General features: G+C 45.2%; 1 protein-coding gene and 2 long non-coding RNA genes across 5 annotated transcripts in view; 2 read left to right on the top strand and 1 right to left on the bottom strand.

Annotated features, from left to right (window-relative positions):
* LOC118382079 (ER membrane protein complex subunit 1-like) overlaps positions 1 to 16,311 on the top strand; it is a 39,211-nt gene extending 22,900 nt beyond the window's left edge. Inside the window, exons 18-23 of one of the 2 annotated variants that reach the window (XR_008082152.1) lie at positions 2,706 to 2,879; positions 9,833 to 10,043; positions 10,914 to 10,998; positions 13,411 to 13,540; positions 15,095 to 15,365; positions 15,813 to 16,311. Coding sequence is in view for 1 of the 2 variants with exons in the window: in XM_052481330.1 (XP_052337290.1) it covers positions 2,706 to 2,879; positions 9,833 to 10,043; positions 10,914 to 10,998; positions 13,411 to 13,540; positions 15,095 to 15,274 (780 nt within the window). In the remaining variant the exon portion in view is untranslated. Of the gene's footprint in view, positions 1 to 2,705; positions 2,880 to 9,832; positions 10,044 to 10,913; positions 10,999 to 13,410; positions 13,541 to 15,094 lie in introns of both variants that reach the window. The other variant, XM_052481330.1, reaches the window with a different exon arrangement.
* LOC127912383 (uncharacterized) lies at positions 11,573 to 12,117 on the bottom strand. Its single transcript, XR_008082155.1, has 3 exons — positions 12,043 to 12,117; positions 11,634 to 11,670; positions 11,573 to 11,598 (listed from the first exon to the last, which is right to left on the bottom strand). It is a non-coding gene; the product is annotated as an uncharacterized LOC127912383 (long non-coding RNA).
* Positions 11,610 to 12,514, top strand: LOC127912382 (uncharacterized). 2 transcript variants are annotated; one of them, XR_008082154.1, is made up of 4 exons: positions 11,610 to 11,676; positions 11,862 to 11,919; positions 12,070 to 12,292; positions 12,367 to 12,514. It is a non-coding gene; the product is annotated as an uncharacterized LOC127912382 (long non-coding RNA). The 2 variants fall into 2 exon arrangements; XR_008082153.1 differs by lacking the exon at positions 12,367 to 12,514 and having other exon boundaries at positions 12,182 to 12,329.
* Positions 16,312 to 17,499: the final 1,188 nt, after the last annotated feature.

The following is a 17,499-nucleotide window of genomic DNA, read 5'->3' on the forward strand; positions in this document are numbered from 1 at the left end:
TGTACTAGTAAACTACAGGGTCCACTCTCAGGGCAGAGTGATGGGAGACCGTAGTGTTCTCTACAAGGTAATGACAGCTCTACGTACCTAGTAAACTACAGGGTCCACTCTCAGGGCAGAGTGATGGGAGACCGTAGTGTTCTCTACAAGGTAATGACAGCTCTACGTACTAGTAAACTACAGGGTCCACTCTCAGGGCAGAGTGATGGGAGACCGTAGTGTTCTCTACAAGGTAAACACTGCTCTAGGTGGGAGGAGTTAACACTGCTCTAGGTGGGAGGAGTTAACACTGCTCTAGGTGGGAGGAGTTAACACTGCTCTAGGTGGGAGGAGTTAACACTGCTCTAGGTGGGAGGGGTTAACACTGCTCTAGGTGGGAGGAGTTAACACTGCTCTAGGTGGGAGGAGTTAACACTGCTCTAGGTGGGAGGAGTTAACACTGCTCTAGGTGGGAGGAGTTAACACTGCTCTAGGTGGGAGGAGTTAACACTGCTCTAGGTGGGAGGAGTTAACACTGCTCTAGGTGGGAGGAGTTAACACTGCTCTAGGTGGGAGGGGTAAACACTGCTCTAGGTGGGAGGGGTAAACGCTGCTCTAGGTGGGAGGGGTAAACGCTGCTCTAGGTGGGAGGGGTAAACGCTGCTCTAGGTGGGAGGGGTAAACGCTGCTCTAGGTGGGAGGGGTAAACGCTGCTCTAGGTGGGAGGGGTAAACGCTGCTCTAGGTGGGAGGGGTAAACGCTGCTCTAGGTGGGAGGGGTAAACGCTGCTCTAGGTGGGAGGGGTAAACGCTGCTCTAGGTGGGAGGGGTAAACACTGCTCTAGGTGGGAGGACACTGCTCTAGGTGGGAGGAGTAAACGCTGCTCTAGGTGGGAGGACACTGCTCTAGGTGGGAGGACACTGCTCTAGGTGGGAGGAGTAAACGCTGCTCTAGGTGGGAGGACACTGCTCTAGGTGGGAGGACACTGCTCTAGGTGGGAGGAGTAAACACTGCTCTAGGTGGGAGGAGTAAACACTGCTCTAGGTGGGAGGAGTAAACACTGCTCTAGGTGGGAGGACACTGCTCTAGGTGGGAGGACACTGCTCTAGGTGGGAGGAGTAAACACTGCTCTAGGTGGGAGGAGTAAACGCTGCTCTAGGTGGGAGGACACTGCTCTAGGTGGGAGGTGGGAGTAAACACTGCTCTAGGTGGGAGGAGTAAACACTGCTCTAGGTGGGAGGAGTAAACACTGCTCTAGGTGGGAGGACACTGCTCTAGGTGGGAGGACACTGCTCTAGGTGGGAGGAGTAAACACTGCTCTAGGTGGGAGGAGTAAACGCTGCTCTAGGTGGGAGGACACTGCTCTAGGTGGGAGGAGTAAACGCTGCTCTAGGTGGGAGGACACTGCTCTAGGTGGGAGGAGGTAAACACTGCTCTAGGTGGGAGGAGTAAACACTGCTCTAGGTGGGAGGAGTAAACACTGGTGGGAGGAGTAAACTCTCTAGGTGGGAGGAGTAAACACTGCTCTAGGTGGGAGGACACTGCTCTAGGTGGGAGGACACTGCTCTAGGTGGGAGGAGTAAACACTGCTCTAGGTGGGAGGAGTAAACGCTGCTCTCTAGGTGGGAGGACACTGCTCTAGGTGGGAGGAGTAAACACTGCTCTAGGTGGGAGGAGTAAACACTGCTCTAGGTGGGAGGAGTAAACACTGCTCTAGGTGGGAGGACACTGCTCTAGGTGGGAGGACACTGCTCTAGGTGGGAGGAGTAAACACTGCTCTAGGTGGGAGGAGGCTGCTCTAGGTGGGAGGACACTGCTCTAGGTGGGAGGAGTAAACGCTGCTCTAGGTGGGAGGACACTGGTGGGAGGACACTCTAGGTGGGAGGAGTAAACACTGCTCTAGGTGGGAGGACGCTGCTCTAGGTGGGAGGAGTTAACACTGCTCTAGGTGGGAGGACACTGCTCTAGGTGGGAGGAGTAAACACTGCTCTAGGTGGGAGGACACTGCTCTAGGTGGGAGGAGTAAACGCTGCTCTAGGTGGGAGGACACTGCTCTAGGTGGGAGGAGTAAACACTGCTCTAGGTGGGAGGAGTAAACACTGGGAGGAGTAAACACTGCTCTAGGTGGGAGGACACTGCTCTAGGTGGGAGGAGTAAAGGCTGCTCTAGGTGGGAGGACACTGCTCTAGGTGGGAGGAGTAAACGCTGCTCTAGGTGGGAGGAGTAAAACGCTGCTCTAGGTGGGAGGAGTAAACGCTGCTCTAGGTGGGAGGAGTAAACGCTGCTCTAGGTGGGAGGAGTAAACGCTGCTCTAGGTGGGAGGAGTAAACGCTGCTCTAGGTGGGAGGACATGCACATGGCCAAATCAATTCCAGTAATTCATTAAATAATTCTACGTTTACTCTGACACGTCAACAACCCACTATTAACACGGCAAGTGGGTTGCCACCCATTCTTTAAGAAAGGCTGTGGACTAGAGGCTCTACACGCAAACTATTAAGGGCCGGTTTCCCAGATCCAGATTTTAGACTAGTCCTGGACTAAAATGTATGTTCAGCGGGTAATATCTGCAAACTCTGACCCAAAAGTTGAACTTTTAATCATTTTAGATGAGCAAACAAATGCACATACAAACTAGTTGGAAATAAGAACATTTTTTTTTTGTGTGTGTGTGTGTGTGTGTGAAGACCTGAATAACAGTCTCTCTTCTTCTTTTTTCACCACAGTACCTGAACCCTAACCTGCTGGCAGTGGTGACGGAGAGTACAGACACACACCCTGAGCGGGCCTTCGTGGGCGTGTTCCTGGTCGACGGTGTGACTGGACGCATCATCCATGAAGCCGTCCAGAGGAAGGCCAGGGGGCCCGTACACTTTGTCCACTCTGAGAACTGGGTGGTGGTGAGTAGTAGTAGCCAAGTATTCACAGTAGTAGTAGTAGTACTATCAGCAGTAGTAGGAGTAGTAGTATTATTAGTAGAATTATCAGTAGTAGTAGTATTATTAGTAGAATTATCAGTAGTAGTAGTATTATTAGTAGAATTATCAGTAGTAGTAGTATTATTGGTGGTAGTAGTATTATTATTATTAGTATTATTAGTGGTAGTAGTAGCATTATTAGTGGTGGTAGTAGTATTATTATCAGTAGTGGTGGTAGTATTATTAGTAGTATTATCAGCGGTGGTCGTGGTAGTGTTATCAGTAGTCATAGTATGATTATCAGTAGTGGTGGTAGTAGTATTATCAGTAGTCGTAGTATGATTATCAGTAGTGGTGGTAGTAGTATTATCAGTAGTAGTAGTAGTAGTAGTATTATCAGTAGTAGTAGTATTATCAGTAGTAGTAGTATTATCAGTAGTGGTAGTAGTAGTAGTGGTGGTAGTAGTATCAGTAGTAGTGGTGGTGGTGGTAGTATTATCAGTAGTAGTAGTATTATCAGTAGTGGTAGTATTATCAGTAGTAGTAGTATTATCAGTAGTAGTAGTATTATCAGTAGTAGTAGTAGTATTATCAGTAGTAGTAGTAGTATTATCAGTAGTAGTAGTATTATCAGTAGTAGTAGTAGTATTATCAGTAGTAGTAGTAGTATTATCAGTAGTGGTAGTAGTATTATCAGTAGTGGTAGTAGTATTATCAGTAGTGGTGGTGGTAGTATTATCAGTAGTGGTGGTAGTAGTATTATCAGTAGTGGTGGTGGTAGTATTATCAGTAGTGGTGGTATTATCAGTAGTAGTATTATCAGTAGTGGTGGTGGTAGTATTATCAGTAGTGGTGGTATTATCAGTAGTAGTAGTATTATCAGTAGTAGTAGTATTATCAGTAGTGGTAGTATTATCAGTAGTGGTGGTATTATCAGTAGTAGTAGTATTATCAGTAGTATTAGTAGTGGTGGTGGTAGTATTATCAGTAGTAGTAGTATTATCAGTAGTGGTGGTGGTAGTATTATCAGTAGTAGTAGTATTATCAGTAGGGGTGGTAGTAGTATAATTAGTAGAATTATCAGTAGTGGTAGTAGTATTATCAGTAGTGGTAGTAGTATTATCAGTAGTGGTAGTGGTAGTATTATCAGTAGTGGTGGTGGTGGTAGTATTATCAGTAGTAGTGGTGGTAGTATTATCAGTAGTGGTGGTATTATCAGTAGTGGTAGTAGTATCAGTAGTGGTAGTAGTATTAGTAGTGGTGGTGGTAGTATTATCAGTAGTAGTAGTAGTATTATCAGTAGTGGTGGTGGTAGTATTATCAGTAGTAGTAGTATTATCAGTAGTAGTAGTATTATCAGTAGGGGTGGTGGTAGTATTATCAGTAGTATTATCAGTTGTTATCAGTAGTAGTATTATTAGTGGTGGTGGTAGTATTATTAGTGGTGGTGGTAGTATTATCAGCGGTGGTGGTAGTATTATCAGTAGTGGTCGTGGTAGTATTATCAGTAGGGGTGGTAGTAGTATTATTAGTAGAATTATCAGTAGTGGTAGTAGTATAATCAGTAGTAGTAGTAGTATTATCAGTAGTGGTGGTGGTAGTATTATCAGTAGTAGTAGTATTATCAGTAGTGGTGGTGGTAGTATTATCAGTTGTAGTAGTGTTATCAGTAGTGGTAGTAGTATTATCAGTAGTAGTATTATTAGTGGTGGTGGTAGTATTATCAGCGGTGGTGGTAGTAGTATTATCAGTAGTGGTCGTGGTAGTATTATCAGTAGGGGTGGTAGTAGTATTATCAGTAGTGGTCGTGGTAGTATTATCAGTAGGGGTGGTAGTAGTATTATCAGTAGGGGTGGTGGTAGTATTATCAGTAGTATTATCAGTTGTAGTAGTGTTATCAGTAGTAGTTATCAGTAGTAGTAGTATTATCAGTAGGGTGGTGGTAGTAGTATTATCAGTAGGGGTAGTAGTATTATCAGTAGTGGTGGTAGTATCAGTAGTAGTAGTTGTAGTATTATCAGTAGTGGTAGTAGTATTATTAGTAGAATTATCAGTAGTGGTAGTAGTATTATCAGTACTGGTAGTAGTATTATCAGTAGTGGTAGTAGTATTATCAGTGGTGGTGGTAGTAGTATTATCAGTAGTGATATTAGTTGTAGCAGTAATAGTAGTATTATCAGTAGTGGTAGTAGTATTATCGGTAGTAGTATTATCAGTGGTAGGAGTAGTACTATTCGAAGTAGGAGTAGCAACAGTAGTAGTAGGAGTGGTAGGAGTAGTACTATTTGTAGTAGGAGTAGCAACAGTAGTAGTAGGAGTGGTAGGAGTAGTCCACTAGTTGTAGTATCAGTAGTAGGAGTATCAGTAGTAGGAGTGGTAGGAGTAGTACTATTTGAAGTAGGAGTAGCAACAGTAGTAGTAGGAGTGGTAGGAGTAGTACTATTTGTAGTAGGAGTAGCAACAGTAGTAGTATTATCAGTAGTAGTAGGAGTAGCAACAGTAGTAGTATTATCAGTAGTAGGAGTAGCAGCAGTAGTAGTATCAGTGGTAGTAGTAGTATCAGTAGTAGTAGTTGTAGTATCAGTGGTAGTATCAGTGGTAGTAGTTGTAGTATCAGTAGTATTATCAGTAGTAGGAGTAGCAGCAGTAGTAGTATCAGTAGTAGTAGTTGTAGTATCAGTGGTAGTATCAGTGGTAGTAGTTGTAGTATCAGTAGTATTATCAGTAGTAGGGGTAGCAACAGTAGTAGTATCAGTAGTAGTAGTATCAGTAGTAGTAGTATTAACAGTAGTATTATCAGTAGTAGGAGTAGTATCAGTAGTAGTAGTATCAGTAGTAGTATTAACAGTAGTAGTATCAGTAGTAGGAGTAGTATCAGTAGTAGTAGTATCAGTAGTAGTAGTAGCAGCAGTAGTAGTATCAGTAGTAGTATCAGTGATAGTAGTTGTAGTATCAGTAGTAGTAGTATTAACAGTAGTATTATCAGTAGTAGTAGTAGTAGTATCAGTAGTAGTAGTATTAACAGTAGTATTATCAGTAGTAGGAGTAGTATCAGTAGTAGTAGTAGTATCAGTAGTAGGAGTAGCAACAGTAGTAGTATTATCAGTAGTAGGAGTAGCAACAGTAGTAGTATCAGTATCAGTAGTAGTAGTGTTATCAGTAGTGGTAGTAGTATTATCAGTAGTAGTATTATCAGTAGTGGTCGTGGTAGTATTATCAGTAGGGGTGGTAGTAGTATTATCAGTAGTGGTCGTGGTAGTATTATCAGTAGGGGTGGTAGTAGTATTATCAGTAGGGGTGGTGGTAGTATTATCAGTAGTATTATCAGTTGTAGTAGTGTTATCAGTAGTAGTATTATTAGTGGTGGTGGTAGTATTATCAGCGGTGGTGGTAGTAGTATTATCAGTAGTAGTAGTATTATCAGTAGTAGTAGTATTATCAGTAGGGGTGGTAGTAGTATTATCAGTAGGGGTGGTGGTAGTAGTGTTATTAGTAGTGGTGGTAGTATCAGTAGTAGTAGTTGTAGTATTATCAGTAGTGGTAGTAGTATTATTAGTAGAATTATCAGTAGTGGTAGTAGTATTATCAGTACTGGTAGTAGTATTATCAGTAGTGGTAGTAGTATTATCAGTGGTGGTGGTAGTAGTATTATCAGTAGTGATATTAGTTGTAGCAGTAATAGTAGTATTATCAGTAGTGGTAGTAGTATTATCGGTAGTAGTATTATCAGTGGTAGGAGTAGTACTATTCGAAGTAGGAGTAGCAACAGTAGTAGTAGGAGTGGTAGGAGTAGTACTATTCGAAGTAGGAGTAGCAACAGTAGTAGTAGGAGTGGTAGGAGTAGTACTATTTGTAGTATCAGTAGTAGGAGTATCAGTAGTAGGAGTGGTAGGAGTAGTACTATTTGAAGTAGGAGTAGCAACAGTAGTAGTAGGAGTGGTAGGAGTAGTACTATTTGTAGTAGGAGTAGCAACAGTAGTAGTATTATCAGTAGTAGTAGGAGTAGCAACAGTAGTAGTATTATCAGTAGTAGGAGTAGCAGCAGTAGTAGTATCAGTGGTAGTAGTAGTATCAGTAGTAGTAGTTGTAGTATCAGTGGTAGTATCAGTGGTAGTAGTTGTAGTATCAGTAGTATTATCAGTAGTAGGGGTAGCAACAGTAGTAGTATCAGTAGTAGTAGTATCAGTAGTAGTAGTATTAACAGTAGTATTATCAGTAGTAGGAGTAGTATCAGTAGTAGTAGTATTAGTAGTAGTATCAGTAGTAGTAGTATCAACAGTAGTATTATCAGTAGTAGGAGTAGTATCAGTAGTAGTAGTATCAGTAGTAGTATTAACAGTAGTATTATCAGTACTAGGAGTAGTATCAGTAGTAGTAGTATCAGTAGTAGTAGTAGCAGCAGTAGTAGTATCAGTAGTAGTATCAGTGATAGTAGTTGTAGTATCAGTAGTAGTAGTATTAACAGTAGTATTATCAGTAGTAGTAGTAGTAGTATCAGTAGTAGTAGTATTAACAGTAGTATTATCAGTAGTAGGAGTAGTATCAGTAGTAGTAGTAGTATCAGTAGTAGGAGTAGCAACAGTAGTAGTATTATCAGTAGTAGGAGTAGCAACAGTAGTAGTATCAGTAGTAGTAGTAGTATCAGTAGTAGTAGTATTAACAGTAGTATTATCAGTAGTAGGAGTAGTATCAGTAGTAGTAGCAGCAGTAGTAGTATCAGTGGTAGTAGTTGTAGTATCAGTAGTAGGAGTAGCAACAGTAGTAGTAGTATCAGTAGTAGGAGTAGCAACAGTAGTAGTATTATCAGTAGTAGGAGTAGCAACAGTAGTAGTATTATCAGTAGTAGGAGTAGCAACAGTAGTAGTATCAGTAGTAGTAGTATCAGTAGTAGTAGTATTAACAGTAGTATTAGTATCAGTAGTAGTAGTATTAACAGTATTAGTATCAGTAGTAGTAGTATTAACAGTAGTAGTATCAGTGGTAGTAGTATCAGTAGTAGTACTATTAACAGTAGTATTAGTATCAGTAGTAGGAGTAGTATCAGTAGTAGTATTATCAGTAGTAGTAGTATTATCAGTAGTAGTAGGAGTAGCAACAGTAGTAGTATCAGTATCAGTAGTAGTAGTATCAGTAGTAGTAGTATTAACAGTAGTATTAGTATCAGTAGCAGTAGTATTAACAGTAGTAGTATCAGTAGTAGTAGTATTAACAGTAGTAGTATCAGTAGTAGTATCAGCTGCTGTTGTTACGGTCACAAGTGTTACAAAGATGATTTCTATGGAAAAAGGGTAATGAACTACTGTCTTCCAGCTATTGAGAAACCTTAAACATTTTCTGTCTCTCTCTGTTCCCCCCTCTCTGTCCCTCCCTCTCTCTCTGTCCCTCCCTCTCTCTCTGTCCCTCCCTCTCTCTCTGTCCCTCCCCCTCTCTCTGTCCCTCCCCCTCTCTCTCTCTCTGTCCCTCTCTCTCTCTCTGTCCCTCCCTCTCTCTCTGTCCCTCCCTCTCTCTCTGTCCCTCCCTCTCTCTGTCCCTCCCTCTCTCTCTCTGTCCCTCCCTCTCTCTCTCTGTCCCTCCCTCTCTCTCTCTGTCCCTCCCTCTCTCTCTCTGTCCCTCCCTCTCTCTCTGTCCCCCTCTCTCTCTCTGTCCCCCTCTCTCTCTCTGTCCCTCTCTCTCTCTCTGTCCCTCTCTCTGTCCCTCTCTCTCTCTCTGTCCCTCCCTCTCTCTCTCTGTCCCCCCTCTCTCTCTCTGTCCCCCTCTCTCTCTCTGTCCCCCCCTCTCTCTCTCTGTCCCCCCTCTCTCTCTCTGTCCCCCCTCTCTCTCTCTGTCCCCCTCTCTCTCTCTGTCCCCCTCTCTCTCTCTGTCCCCCTCTCTCTCTCTGTCCCCCCTCTCTCTCTGTCCCCCTCTCTCTCTCTCTGTCCCCCCTCTCTCTCTCTGTCCCCCTCTCTCTCTCTGTCCCTCTCTCTCTCTCTGTCCCTCTCTCTCTCTCTCTCTCTCTGTCCCTCCCTCTCTCTCTCTGTCCCTCCCTCTCTCCCTCTCTCTCTCTCTCTGTCCCTCTCTCTCTCTCTGTCCCTCTCTCTCTCTCTGTCCCTCTCTCTCTCTCTGTCCCTCCCTCTCTCTCTGTCCCTCCCTCTCTCTCTGTCCCTCCCTCTCTCTCTGTCCCTCCCTCTCTCTCTGTCCCTCCCTCTCTCTCTCTGTCCCTCTCTCTCTGTCCCTCTCTCTCTCTCTCTCTCTCTCCCTCTCTCTCTCTGTCCCTCTCTCTCTCTCTCTGTCCCTCTCTCTCTCTCTGTCCCTCTCTCTCTCTCTGTCCCTCTCTCTCTCTCTCTGTCCCTCTCTCTCTCTCTGTCCCTCCCTCTCTCTCTGTCCCTCCCTCTCTCTCTGTCCCTCCCTCTCTCTCTGTCCCTCCCTCTCTCTCTGTCCCTCCCTCTCTCTCTGTCCCTCTCTCTCTCTCTCTCTCTCTCTGTCCCTCTCTCTCTCTCTCTCTCTCTCTCTCTCTCCCTCTCTCTCTCTCTCTCTCTCTCTCTCTCTCTCTCTCTCTCTCTCTCTGTCCCTCTCTCTCTCTCTGTCCCTCTCTCTCTCTCTGTCCCTCTCTCTCTGTCCCTCTCTCTCTCTCTCTGTCCCTCTCTCTCTCTCTGTCCCTCCCTCTCTCTCTGTCCCTCCCTCTCTCTCTGTCCCTCCCTCTCTCTCTGTCCCTCCCTCTCTCTCTGTCCCTCCCTCTCTCTCTGTCCCTCCCTCTCTCTCTGTCCCTCCCTCTCTCTCTGTCCCTCCCTCTCTCTCTGTCCCTCCCTCTCTCTCTCTCCCTCCCTCTCTCTCTCTCTGTCCCTCTCTCTCTCTCTCTGTCCCTCCCTCTCTCTCTCTCTCTCTCTCTCTCTGTCCCTCCCTCTCTCTCTCTCTCTCTCTGTCCCTCCCTCTCTCTCTCTGTCCCTCCCTCTCCACAGTATGAGTACTGGAACACCAAGTCCAGGCGTAATGAGTTCAGTGTGCTGGAGCTGTTTGAAGGGACAGAGCTGTATAACAGCACCGTGTTCAGTAGTCTGGACAGACCCCATCTGCCCCAGGTCCTACAGCAGACCTACATCTTCCCCTCTCCCATCACCACTATGGAGGCTACACTCACTGAGAAGGGCATCACCTCTAGGCATCTCCTGGGTCAGTATGGAAGGGAGGGATGGGTGGGTGGCTAAATGTGGCTCCCTGAGACCTCCTGGGTCAGTATGGAAGGGAGGGATGGGTGGGTAAATGTGGCTCCCTGAGAGTCCTCCTGGGTCAGTATGGATGGGTGGGTGGATAGATGGGTGGATAGATGGGTGGGTGGCTAAATGTGGCTCCCTGAGACCTCCTGGGTCAGTATGGAAGGGAGGGATGGGTGGGTAAATGTGGCTCCCTGAGAGTCCTCCTGGGTCAGTATGGATGGGTGGGTGGGTAAATGTGGCTCCCTGAGAGTCCTCCTGGGTCAGTATGGAAGGGTGGGTAGATGGGTGGGTAGATGGGTGGGTAAATGTTGCTCCCTGAGAGTCCTCCTGGGTCAGTATGGAAGGGTGGGTAGATGGGTGGGTAGATGGGTGGATAGGTGGGTAGATGGGTGGGTAGATGGGTGGGTAGAAGGGTGGGTAGATGGGTGGGTAAATGTTGCTCCCTGAGAGTCCTCCTGGGTCAGTATGGAAGGGTGGGTAGATGGGTGGGTAGATGGGTGGATAGATGGGTGGATAGATGGGTGGGTAGATGGGTGGGTAGATGGGTGGGTAGATGGGTGGGTAGATGGGTGGGTAAATGTTGCTCCCTGAGTCCTCCTGGGTCAGTACTTTGTTTTGTTTTTTTAAATGTTTTCGATAATAAAGAGCAAAAAACGTTGCCTAAACAATAACCAAGGATCCTGAGAAGTATTAGTTATTGACGGTCATTAATGATTTTCATGGTTACATTTGTTGTTTTTGCTAAACCTTTAGTTATGCAGAGTTTAGTGGATTTAAAGCGCCCCTCTTTCAGCACTGTCTGTATCCTAATTAATTTGTTTCTCAGTGGGGTTACCATCAGGAGCCATCTTGTCTCTCCCCAAGATGTTTCTGGATCCGCGGAGACCAGAGGTCGTCACTGAACACAGCCGGTTAGTACCAACACCCCCCTGGGTCGTGTTCATCAGGCACCAAAAGGAAGGAAAATGTACTGAAACTGGGAGGGAATACCTGTTTTTGTCACAATTTACGAATGCACAATTTTTTGTTTTCTGTTGCAAAACATTTTTTGCTACGTTGTGCACTAATGAACAGGACCCTGTTTTTACCCCAAAGTTATTTGACCGTTAGAGAGGAATACTGGTTCAAATCAAATGTTATTTGTCACATGCGCTGAATACAACAGGTGTAGAGACCTTAGGGTGAAATGCTGAATACAACAGGTGTAGAGACCTTAGGGTGAAATGCTGAATACAACAGGTGTAGAGACCTTAGGGTGAAATGCTGAATACAACAGGTGTAGAGACCTTAGGGTGAAATGCTGAATACAACAGGTGTAGAGACCTTAGGGTTAAATGCTGAATACAACAGGTGTAGAGACCTTAGGGTGAAATGCTGAATACAACAGGTGTAGAGACCTTAGGGTGAAATGCTGAATACAACAGGTGTAGTAGACCTCACGGTGAAATGCTGAATACAACAGGTGTAGTAGACCTCACAGTGAAATGCTGAATACAACAGGTGTAGTAGACCTCAGTGAAATGCTGAATACAACAGGTGTAGAGACCTCAGGGTGAAATGCTGAATACAACAGGTGTAGAGACCTTAGGGTGAAATGCTGAATACAACAGGTGTAGTAGACCTTAGGGTGAAATGCTGAATACAACAGGTGTAGTAGACCTTACAGTGAAATGCTGAATACAACAGGTGTAGAGACCTTAGGTGAAATGCTGAATACAACAGGTGTAGAGACCTTAGGGTGAAATGCTGAATACAACAGGTGTAGAGACCTTAGGTGAAATGCTGAATACAACAGGTGTAGAGACCTTAGGGTTAAATGCTGAATACAACAGGTGTAGAGACCTTAGGGTGAAATGCTGAATACAACAGGTGTAGAGACCTTAGGGTGAAATGCTGAATACAACAGGTGTAGTAGACCTTAGGGTGAAATGCTGAATACAACAGGTGTAGTAGACCTTAGGGTGAAATGCTGAATACAACAGGTGTAGAGACCTTAGGGTGAAATGCTGAATACAACAGGTGTAGTAGACCTTAGGGTGAAATGCTGAATACAACAGGTGTAGAGACCTTAGGGTGAAATGCTGAATACAACAGGTGTAGAGACCTTAGGGTGAAATGCTGAATACAACAGGTGTAGAGACCTTAGGGTGAAATGCTGAATACAACAGGTGTAGAGACCTTAGGGTTAAATGCTGAATACAACAGGTGTAGAGACCTTAGGGTGAAATGCTGAATACAACAGGTGTAGAGACCTTAGGGTGAAATGCTGAATACAACAGGTGTAGAGACCTTAGGGTGAAATGCTGAATACAACAGGTGTAGAGACCTTAGGGTGAAATGCTGAATACAACAGGTGTAGAGACCTTAGGGTTAAATGCTGAATACAACAGGTGTAGAGACCTTAGGGTGAAATGCTGAATACAACAGGTGTAGAGACCTTAGGGTGAAATGCTGAATACAACAGGTGTAGAGACCTTAGGGTGAAATGCTGAATACAACAGGTGTAGAGACCTTAGGGTGAAATGCTGAATACAACAGGTGTAGTAGACCTTAGGGTGAAATGCTGAATACAACAGGTGTAGTAGACCTTAGGGTGAAATGCTGAATACAACAGGTGTAGAGACCTTAGGGTGAAATGCTGAATACAACAGGTGTAGTAGACCTTAGGGTGAAATGCTGAATACAACAGGTGTAGTAGACCTTAGGGTGAAATGCTGAATACAACAGGTGTAGTAGACCTTAGGGTGAAATGCTGAATACAACAGGTGTAGAGACCTTAGGGTGAAATGCTGAATACAACAGGTGTAGTAGACCTTAGGGTGAAATGCTGAATACAACAGGTGTAGAGACCTTAGGGTGAAATGCTGAATACAACAGGTGTAGAGACCTTAGGGTGAAATGCTGAATACAACAGGTGTAGTAGACCTTAGGGTGAAATGCTGAATACAACAGGTGTAGTAGACCTCACAGTGAAATGCTGAATACAACAGGTGTAGTAGACCTCACAGTGAAATGCTGAATACAACAGGTGTAGTAGACCTTACAGTGAAATGCTGAATACAACAGGTGTAGAGACCTTAGGGTGAAATGCTGAATACAACAGGTGTAGAGACCTTAGGGTGAAATGCTGAATACAACAGGTGTAGAGACCTTAGGGTGAAATGCTGAATACAACAGGTGTAGAGACCTTAGGGTGAAATGCTTACTTACAAGCCCTTAACCAACAACGCAGTAGAGTGGCTGGAGTCTTTGGCAATTTTTCGGGCCCTTGTCACTATATGAAACTGTATGAAAGTAAGAATTGGCTTATCATTTATTTCCAGTGAGGAGAACCTTATACCCTACGCCCCAGAGATGCCCATCCGCACAGAGTGGTTCATCAACTACAATCAGACCGTAGCGAGAGTGAAAGGAATCTACACTGCCCCCTCTGGCCTGGAGTCCACATGTCTAGTGAGTCTATGGTCTATTACATTGGTTTCCAACCTGTTTCGGCTACTGTACCACAAAGTACATTTTTGCCATGTCCACATTTTCCTATGTCCTTGGAGTACCCCTCATGTGCATTTTACCAGTAGGCCTATGGTCTCACGAGTCTTCTCTAGTACCCCCAGGGGTCCTACTACCCCCTGTGGATCGGCCAGGTACCCCTTGTGGATAGGCTAGGTACCCCCATGGATCCTAGTACCCCCATGGATCATAGTACCCCCTGTGGATAGGCTAGGTACCCCCAGGGGTCCTAGTACCCCCTGTGGATAGGCTAGGTACCCCCAGGGGTCCTAGTACCCTCTGTGGATAGGCTAGGTACCCCCAGGGGTCCTAGTACCCCTGTGGATAGGCTAGGTACCCCCAGGGGTCCTAGTACCCCCTGTGGATAGGCTAGGTACCCCCCCGGGGTCTTAGTACCCCCTGTGGATAGGCTAGGTTTAAGTACCCCCTGTGAATAGGCTAGGTACCCCCAGGGGTCCTAGTACCCCCTGTGGATAGGCTAGGTACCCCCAGGGGTCCTAGTACCCCCAGGGGTCCTAGTACCCCCTGTGGATAGGCTAGGTACCCCCAGGGGTCCTAGTACCCCCTGTGGATAGGCTAGGTACCCCCAGGGGTCCTAGTACCCCCTGTGGATAGGCTAGGTACCCCCAGGGGTCCTAGTACCCCCTGTGGATAGGCTAGGTACCCCCAGGGGTCCTAGTACCCCCTGTGGATAGGCTAGGTACCCCCAGGGGTCCTAGTACCCCCTGTGGATAGGCTAGGTACCCCCAGGGGTCTTAGTACCCCCTGTGGATAGGCTAGGTACCCCCAGGGGTCTTAGTACCCCCTGTGGATAGGCTAGGTTTAAGTACCCCCTGTGGATAGGCTAGGTACCCCCAGGGGTCTTAGTACCCCCTGTGGATAGGCTAGGTACCCCCAGGGGTCTTAGTACCCCCTGTGGATAGGCTAGGTACCCCCAGGGGTCTTAGTACCCCCTGTGGATAGGCTAGGTACCCCCAGGGGTCTTAGTACCCCCTGTGGATAGGCTAGGTACCCCCAGGAGTCTTAGTACCCCCTGTGGATAGGCTAGGTACCCCCAGGGGTCTTAGTACCCCCTGTGGATAGGCTAGGTACCCCCAGGGGTCTTAGTACCCCCTGTGGATAGGCTAGGTACCCCCAGGGGTCTTAGTACCCCCTGTGGATAGGCTAGGTACCCCCAGGGGTCTTAGTACCCCCCTGTGGATAGGCTAGGTACCCCCAGGAGTCTTAGTACCCCCTGTGGATAGGCTAGGTACCCCCAGGAGTCTTAGTACCCCCTGTGGATAGGCTAGGTACCCCCAGGAGTCTTAGTACCCCTGGTTGAGAAACTGGTCTATTACACTTCCTTCAATGTGTCAAGTGTGGACTTCCTTCTGCATTTCCAAGGCCATGTTACACTGACAATGCAGAGAGCGACTGTAGATGAAATGAAGATTCAACTATAGTGTAGATCAAAAGACTAAATATTTAACACGGAAATGTGAATGTTTTGTCACACAGGTGGTTGCGTATGGTCTTGACATCTACCAAACCAGGGTGTACCCCTCCAAGCAGTTCGACGTGCTGAAAGATGACTACGACTACGTCCTGATCAGCAGTGTTCTGTTCGCGCTGTTCTTCGCCACCATGATTAGTAAACGTCTGGCACAGGTCAAACTGCTCAACCGGGCCTGGCGGTAGAAGAGTCAACTTCTCACCTTTCAACTCTGACCTCTCCGTTGCTGCATGGATGACCCCGGGACAGTGGACGAGCTGAAGCCGTTTTGGTGGGGTGGGTCGTCGTCTTTCTTTTTCAAGGAAGTGATTATTTTCGGGTTGCCAGATTTCTCTCTTTTTTTTTTTTTTGGTAAGACTTTGCATTGAGGTAGAATTTAAGGGGAGTTACGTTGCCTTCAGAACGTATTCTTACCCCTGGACTTATTCCACATTGTTTTACAGCATGAATTCAAAATGGATTAGATTAGATTTTTTTTTCTCCCTCACCCAGGTACACACAATACCCCATAATGAAAGTGAAAACAACATGTTTTTAGAAATATTTGTACATTTTATTGAAAATGAAATACAGATCTAATTTACGTAAGCATTCACACACCTGAGTCAATACTTTGTAGAAACACCAGTGGTGGAGATTACAGCTTTGCGTCGTCTTGGGTATGTCGGTATCAAGCTTTGAGTCATCTGGAATTGAGGATTTCTTCTCATTCTTCCTTTACAGATTTTTTTTTCAAGTTCTGTTTAAGTTAGATGGGGAGCAACGGTGAACAGCAATCTTCAAGGTTTTCTCCAGACGGAGCTGTGCCTGGTTTTCTCCAGACATAACAGTTTGCATTCAGGCCAAAGAGTTAGATTTTCATCTCATCAGACCACAATCTTTTTAGATATGCTCTTTCAAATGTTTTTTTTTGTTGCCAGTTTCAGGCGTGGGGGTGTACTGAGGAGGTTTGCTTTTTGGGGTCATCTGCCTCTGAGGTCTTTCTTTGATGCACTGGAAGTTTTGTGATTTTATCTTTGAACTAATATTCCCCCCATGGCTTTTGTGTAAATTACAGTTTGTAAGATATTTATGTATATTTGTCTTAAACATGAATTAGCATGGCGCTCTAGAGTACATTTTTTTTTTTCCCCCTTTTGGGGTGAATGGGAAAACTCTGCTCATGCAACACTTTGCTCACAAACACACCAATGCCCTCAATAAAATGATAACTAATTTCTGAGTCTTTAGCATTTTGTTTTGTACAAAGTAAGCTTACTACTGATTGTTTGGTTGTGCTATAAAGAAATAATAGCGATTATTTTTCTTCTTACTGCAGTTTACAGTGAAATAAATAAGCTGTTTTAAACCATAATAACTGAGTTCGGAAGAGTTTGTCGTATTTACATGACAAAAACAACTAAACAACCAAGCCAAACATTGTATCTTAGCGAGCCAAACATTGTATCTTAGCGAGCCAAACATTGTATCTTAGCGAGCCAAACATTGTGTATCTTAGCGAGCCAAACATTGTGTATCTTAGCGAGCCAAACATTGTGTATCTTAGCGAACTACTGTAATGTCACGATGTTGCTGATGTGATTGGCAGGAATGGTTTAGATGTGATGTTGCTGATGTGATTGGCAGGAATGGTTTAGATGTGATGTTGCTGATGTGATTGGCAGGAATGGTTTAGATGTGATGTTGCTGATGTGATTGGCAGGAATGGTTTAGATGTGATGTTGCTGATGTGATTGGCAGGAATGGTTTAGATGTGATGTTGCTGATGTGATTGGCAGGAATGGTTTAGATGTGATGTTGCTGATGTGATTGGCAGGAATGGTTTAGATGTGATGTTGCTGATGTGATTGGCAGGAATGGTTTAGATGTGATGTTGCTGATGTGATTGGCAGGAATGGTTTAGATGTGATGTTGACATGAGTTGACACAGCTGTTAGTTTGATGTGGGGCTCTCTTATAACAGTTCTTGACTTTGCACTCCTCGATCCGTTCTGAGTTCGGTAGTTAATGTTCGCCCAAATCTGGGAAATATCTTGCAGTTCAATGGTCACTTCAGTCGTTGATACTCTCATTCATACTTGAAGCTTATCGGTTATACTGTTAAATTCCTTCATGTGTCAAGTCTAATGAGCCTCGTGCAACTAACAAACCTCCCATTTATAACAAAGTATAGCAATGGAGCAGCAGCACAGCCTTTTTTGTGTTGTCATTTGAGTTCACTGAACTGTAAATTATAGCTTCACAATTTGTAGATTATTTATCATGTCATTATGTTGAGCTGTCTGTCAGTCCCGGCATCCAACCACCAGGCTACTGTCAGTCCCGGCATCCGACCACCAGGCTACCTGCCTCCCCATCCATCATGTCATTGTGTTGAGCTGTCTGTCAGTCCCGGCATCCAACCACCAGG

Source organism: Oncorhynchus keta, chromosome 27 (genome assembly GCF_023373465.1).
Source record: "Oncorhynchus keta strain PuntledgeMale-10-30-2019 chromosome 27, Oket_V2, whole genome shotgun sequence".
Taxonomy (NCBI): Eukaryota; Metazoa; Chordata; class Actinopteri; order Salmoniformes; family Salmonidae; genus Oncorhynchus; species Oncorhynchus keta.